The sequence below is a fragment of the Cornus florida genome, unplaced genomic scaffold (genome assembly GCF_030987335.1).
Source record: "Cornus florida cultivar Cherokee Brave unplaced genomic scaffold, ASM3098733v1 CherokeeBrave_3.0.0_Hap2_Chr04, whole genome shotgun sequence".
NCBI lineage: Eukaryota > Viridiplantae > Streptophyta > Magnoliopsida > Cornales > Cornaceae > Cornus > Cornus florida.
In genome coordinates this window covers 96,792,076-96,799,106 of record NW_026775574.1, presented here as the reverse complement: position 1 = coordinate 96,799,106, position 7,031 = coordinate 96,792,076, and the positions used below count along the sequence as shown (strand labels likewise).

At 32.3% G+C, this 7,031-nt stretch overlaps 1 protein-coding gene across 1 annotated transcript; it reads left to right on the top strand.

Annotated features, from left to right (window-relative positions):
- Positions 1-358: 358 nt before the first annotated feature.
- Positions 359-1,105, top strand: LOC132305440 (ethylene-responsive transcription factor ERF039-like). Its single transcript, XM_059803082.1, has one exon. It carries the CDS (start codon positions 359-361, stop codon positions 1,103-1,105), a length of 747 nt encoding a protein of 248 aa, XP_059659065.1.
- The last annotated feature ends 5,926 nt before the right edge of the window (positions 1,106-7,031 follow it).

Here is a 7,031-nt window from a genome sequence, read left to right as displayed (position 1 = left end):
ATATATATACTTACCAAAAGAGTTGGTCCACCAGTCTTTATATTTATAACCCTAATAAAAAAAATTAAATATATCAACTTGACAAAAAGTAGCTACCCACATGGTAAATAAAAATAGTATATCATATCACACTATTTAATAAGAGATGAAGATCACCCCCAACAATCAAGTGAAGGTCCAATAAATGGCCAAAGCATAACAACAATATAGCCAATGTGTACCCCTTTTATGCTTAGACCCCATTTTAATATATCAACTTTATTCCATTTTGTTGAAGAACTATACGAAGCTCACATACCTAGGCTAGTCTCTAGCCCACACATTTTTACTACCCAAAATAAAGAAGTCCTCTTTTACTATGCAAGAACCTTTCATTAAAGAGTGTACCACTTCTTCCACTTCTACCACCACCACCTCCGCTACCACGGCCACCAGCATCTCCTCTGCCTCCCCCTCACGCTCATCTTTGACAAAGGGTCCGACCAAAACTGTTACAAAAAAGGGCTCCAAGAGGGTCTTAGAAGAGAAAAATGACAAGGACAATAACAAGAAGGCTAAGAATGGTGGTGGTGGTGAGAAGCACCCGGTTTATCAAGGTGAACGAATGCGGAGTTGGGGCAAATGGGTGTCCGAAATCCGGGAGCCGAGGAAGAAGTCGAGAATATGGCTTGGGACTTTCGACACGCCTGAAATGGCAGCTCGAGCCCACGATGCGGCTGCCATGGCAATCAAAGGACACTTGGCTTATCTCAACTTCCCGGAGCTGGCTCATGAACTACCCCGTCCAGCATCCAAGTTTCCGAAAGACATTCAAGCCGCGGTAGCCAAAGCAGCCGCCCTGGCTCCGCCAAGAAGCCATGAAGGTGAACCTGAGCCGCTAGCTCCCATCTCCCCAGAGTCTACTGAAACTTCAAATGACAGAAATGAATCATCAACTTCTCCTCTAAGTGTCATTGATGATTCATTTTTCGACTTGCCTGATCTCTTCTTCGACGTTAATTATCAATTTGAGGAGTTCTGTAGCGCCGCGTTGCCATGGCAGCTGGCTGGAGCCGAGTCTGTTGGTGGTGAATACTGGCCTGAAGAACCTTCTTTATGGGTTTAATGTTCAGTGTTGCTAAAGAGTGTACCCTTAACAAGCTCTTTAATTGCTCCTCGAGTTCAAAATTTGCAAGATGCATGGTTGCTAATGTTGGTGCTTCACTGAATTCAAGCAAAACCGAAATCAATAAACTCAAGTTTGATAACATTACACCTTTTGGTCTGACAAATCGATAATTGAATTTGGATTTGCATGATAGAAGGCTCAAAGGTCCTTGGAGCTCACATCCCCTTTTTTATTTTATGTTAAAAGGGAACATTTGTGCGGTTAAGTTTTCTGTTTTTTTAAGAACAAAATCAAACATTGTATAAAAATTTACTTGGTTGATAGTTTTTTAAAATCTATTTGTTTAAAAGCTTAGTTAAAAAAAGAGTTGTTTCCGGTCTTTTTATAATTCTTTAAAAATATTTTTTTAGTTTTTTGAGAACAAAATTAGTTTTTTTTTTTCATTAAACTAAACCAAAAATGCCCTTAGTATTGAATGACAAATTTTAAACAAAATTATTTTGAAGTGAAGAAAAGGTAAAAGAATAAGTAGGGAAAAAATGTAATAAAAAAAAATAATAATAATTATGGATTAATTTGGAGTGTCAAGTTTCGACTCTCTGCATTTACTAATCTAATTTCTAATACTTCTTGCCTATATATATATATTAATTTCAAAAGTGGATCATTGATGATTTATTTTCATAAATGTCATTCTAACATTAAATATTTAGACAAATCAACCTTCTACAAGAATTTTGCTTGCGCACTATGATGGAGTGGCATAGGATGGATGCAAAATGTTCCGAAGGAAAAGCAACTAAGAACACTGCACGAAAGTTCTCTTAATTAAGGTATTTTTATTCAAAAATTCAATCTTTACATTAAAATACTCGTTGTGACTTCAAAGAGAACTCAATTATGATAATCATTTGATAATCACGGCAATGACAATTCCCATGTTTGTTTTCTTACAACCATTCACTTTTATTCATTAATACAATTTACTCTTTAGAATTGTGAGCTGTGTTATTAATTATGGTCTCAAGTCGGATGTGGATGGAACGAGTCTTAGGCATATAAGGTTGGATGTTTTTGCATCACCTAATAGCTTGAACTTTTAGGTCAGATTATAAAATATTTGACTCGTATCAAATGATATTAAAGCGGACCCATTCGTTGATCCATGTCACGCTAAGCGCCTACACGAAATTGTTCAGGTCATTACTAGGTCCCGTTGTTGCAATGGACAAGTAGGCTGGTTGGACCAACCTCAACAAGGGCGTTACAATTTTAGGTGGGGAAGAATGTCATGAATTCTTGTCCGACATCAGATCCAGATGGAGAAGGTCTAGGACATAGAAGGTTAGTGTTAGTATCACTTAATAACTTAAGCTTTTGAGTAGAATCGCGAATCACACCTGGCACTGGAGTGTTGTTCTCACACTCCACGCGCAAATCATTTTTCAATTTTCGAATTCAATTTTATCAATCTTAAAATTTCATTTATGAATTCTCGAATTCACAACAATTTCTCATTCATTAAATTATAGATTACTAAATGCGTCATCCTTCCCGGCGATGAGAAGAGCTCGTCAACGGTGGAATCTTCCCTCATCTTTCATGAGTAGGAAAATCTATCTTTGAAGCCGATCAAAATGGTTCTAAGAGAGAGGGATGTGGTATTTGGATACAGATTGAGAAGCAAAGGTAAGAGATTAAGGAGATGGGCCTACCTTTGTTTAGTTTGGGCTCAATTCTATACCTTCCAATCTCTTCTTTTGTAAAACCTTCATGGTTTTTAGCCTTGATCAGTTTGGGCCTGTCCAGCCTTAGCCCAATCAGGTTTGACGCTTATAAATACCCCACATTTGGGCCTAGTTTACAATAAGCTTTTTTAATTTATGTTAAGATATTTCGCAATAATGATTCAGACAGTGGCAGTCCTTGGAATCACTAATTAATTCCCAAAAGCAACTCAATTGATTAAATAAAGCACAAGCTTAAAGCTGCTAATTAATAAGAGTCGCAGTGAAATAAACGGAAAAAGTTTTAATAACTACCCTATGATTGATTTATAATGATTTTACCATAAAAAGTAAATGATTTACTAGTATTATAAATAATTTCTTTGTACCCCAAAAAAATAAATAAATAAATAAATAAAAGTCATACTCTCATTTTTAGTGTGTATCAAAATAATTGTCCACTTTCCTTTTTTAAACAATATATTTATTATATATTTAACATCTTTCAATATATATTATTTGAGTTTAAAATTTTAAACTTAAATATCTAAAATTTAGAAGGATAATTTAGTAACTTTTTAGGGAGACAATTCATATCTTACATGCCTCCTTAAAAATTACTATTCCTTATACACTTAAATTGTGACGGATGGAGTGGTAAAGTTGCAAATGATTTGTGCTCAACTAAGTCAAAACACGAATTACACTCACATTTGTTCATTAAGCAAGTAAGTTTTTGTGGCTTGTATGGTTTGTTTCACGACCTCAAGTCGAGCCTATTCACAAACTTTTTAACCTTAACTCGAGCTCAATTCTCTAAAATTGCCCACAAGTCCAAGTAGAATCCAAGCTGAGCACACGAATGAATGAACTAAGTTTGAACCGTCCTAACTTAAGCAACCCAACTGGATGATTTATAAGCTTGATACAAAAGATGTTGTCCAATCATTCTTCATCTTTAAAACTGATGTAAAACAAATTGACAAAATTTATACGAAGGAAAATAATTTTTTGGCTGATTTTTCTAACCTATTTGTTTAACAAAGAATTTTTATTTCTTTAATGTAGTAGATAGGATACACTTAAACTTATATATATCCACTACAAGAGGTGAATATAAATGGTATGAAACACAAATAAGCCTAAATAGCATTACTCTTAATTGATCTTAATTGATCATTGGACATGTAAGACTCAAAGGACAAAACTGACACATTTTTCGGTACCGAGAGTTCATTATTTGGACACAGCAAAATTTTATTCCCGACCGAAAAAGCCAAACCAAACTTGCCAAATGCTGATTTTTAAAAGTGTAGCTGCTGTTTTGGTGAAGTACAAAACTCGTGGATACCATCTTTAATACTGTTAGTTAATTCGATTTTAATGAGCAGCGATCTTGGTGATTATTATTATTATTATTATTATTATTATTATATATAGGTCGACAATAGAGACACTGAATATATAGTGAGAACATGAAATATAGTGGCAATTAGACCTGCATGCATGACTTAATTAGTAAACCTTATCACAGCTGTAAAGTTTTGATCATTAATTAGTCTATATCAGGCTATCATCATCGTCTTTTAAAGATTAAAAAATAGAAAATACTGTATTTAAACATATAAAGAAAGTAGTTGGTGAATAATTAGACACTTTGTGTATGTCACAATTTTTTATTTAATATTTTAAGTATGTATATATATATATAGTCTTGTATCCTGATTAAACGTGTTCTACTGTTGGTTGCATACTTGCATGGGTTTGATTCCTAGGGTTTATACTTTTGCTCTGGCACAGACCGTTGAATACCTACTCTTGTATCATCCGTTGTTGAGATCCCAAAAAAATGAATAATTATATACGAGTAATTATTAATAAAAAGCAAAATATTGGACATGTGTTTGTTGTCTCTTCTTCACTATAAAGATGGTAAAAGGGATTGATCAATTTTTTTTGATAGATTTACTACTTATCATTTGTAAAAAAAATTGCATGAATAAATTTTAGGGAAAAACAATTCCAAAAGCATACTATATATAACAAAACTCTCACATAAAGTTAGGAGTTTGAATCATTATTATATTCTACACATCAAACATTTTTTTTTTTTTTTTGAAAAGTAAAATTCCAATTTTTATAAATATAAACAAAAACAAAAGCAACCTATAGTTAGCTATGCTAACCACCAATACAAATCAGCCATAGAAGACCCAAGTACAACAACCCATCATAGGATAACTGTTTTTCTAATATATATATTTGACTTTAATGGATTTAATAATTAATCATAGATGTTTAATTTTTTAGTCACAAAATAATGGGCAATATCATTTGGTGGTTTTTTATTTATTTATTTTTTTAAGTCATAAAATAACGGGCAATATCATTTGGTGTTTCGTGATGGAATGTACTAGGGTTAAAAACACAATAGTAGAATGTACTAAATGATATATATATATATATATATATATATATATAAAGGGAATTAAATAGAAAGATCAAATAAATCCTATATATAGAATGAAGAGGAGTGTAGTACCTAAAAATTTCAAAGCTTTGATTGGTTTAGCTGAAACGTGATACTGAACGAAAGATATACAGGCAAGCATTTATTTATTTATTTGTTTGTTTGTGTCTTTTTGAAAAATAAAAGGAATAAACTTTTTTGAATAATAAAAGGAATAAACTTGCCTACGGAAAAAAGTTACCAAAAATTATTTAACCTCTTAACTATCACAATGTTAGAAGTTGTAGAATTGAGCTTTAGTCTTGGAAGCACGAACACTCCTCTAGGAGTGTCATGGCCACACGTGTCTTTGTCATGGCCACACGTGTCTAACAAAGACATGCTTAGGACATTGTCGAACTTGTGTTAAGCACAACTAAGTATCTAAAATCTGAATATTTTTTCTTTCTAGTTGAACACAACTGAGACATGATATGAACACGACTAAGTCACGTGAACACGATTGGAACACATTTGGAAAACTTTCCAACACCATAACTTAGTTTTGCAATTATCTTTTAGTAAAGTTGATGAACTATATATAAGTACTATTATAAAATAAAGCACGGTGTTTTTAATAAATAAAAAAAATTGTAAATGGCCGGCTAACTTAATTTATACGTATAATGTGTTGGGATTTATATGCCCTGGCATAGTAAATTCCTATCTGGATTGTATTGACATATGTTCCTGACATATCTGAAATATTTATGATTTATATAATTGGTGAATTCAATGTATTATGTTTCAATTCACTATGAAATTGATAGTGTCCAGTTAATTACAAGAAATATTTATATATATGTATGTGATGACAATCAATGCATGATATATAAATAGTAATTATAAATTGTTCATAGTCGGTAATTATGGATGGACTCATAATTAATTAAGACTTGAACTGGATCCGCGTTAGGTTGAGATATATCGCGAGAGCCGTCGTATGCAATTACTCCCTATCACCGTCATGGCATTTGACTCTTAAGCATGAAAAAAGTATAGACTCTTTTATTAATTAATAATTACTTTGATTTGTTCGGCGGATTCTTCGGAATCCTTAGACCGACACTTTGGGTAGTTATGTAATTAATAGTTAGAGGGTTATATTTTCAATATTTGCATCATTGCTACTTGTATTTATTTTGTATTGATTATGGTTGATCACAAAGTAAATTCGAAGGCCTTCGTGTGTTTTTAGACAAAATGATTTATTATATATTTATTTATTTAAATTATTATTTTTGTCAAACAAATGTTTTATTGTGATCGAGCCAGAAATAATCAAAGGTACCAAAATAAATATATTAATTAAGTAGTCGGATTGATGGCTATATTTATCCGATAACTAATTATGCATAGAGGGGTCAAAGTGCAATATTGACTTAGAGGTTATTTATTATTTAATTGGAGTTCAATTAATTTCTTTTAGTGGAGTAGAAATTAATTTATGAATTAATTGAATTGGGTCCATGGACCGGGCCAATTATTAATTCATTGTAGCCAATAAAATAATAGGCCCAATGGATTCTCACTCATAGCCCAACTTGATATTGGAATCATATTAGATTTGAGACATATGAATTAGAGATGGAGAAGGATTTGTTGTTTCCTTTTCTTTATTTTTATGTTGCCTATAAATATACATGGTCTATGTATATTTTAGTGTGTGATTTTTATGAGAAGGAAA

Excerpts from the sequence above, each read along its gene's own strand:
- LOC132305440 (XM_059803082.1), top strand. The coding sequence starts at position 359 with ATGCAAGAACCTTTCATTAAAGAGTGTACCACTTCTTCCACTTCTACC.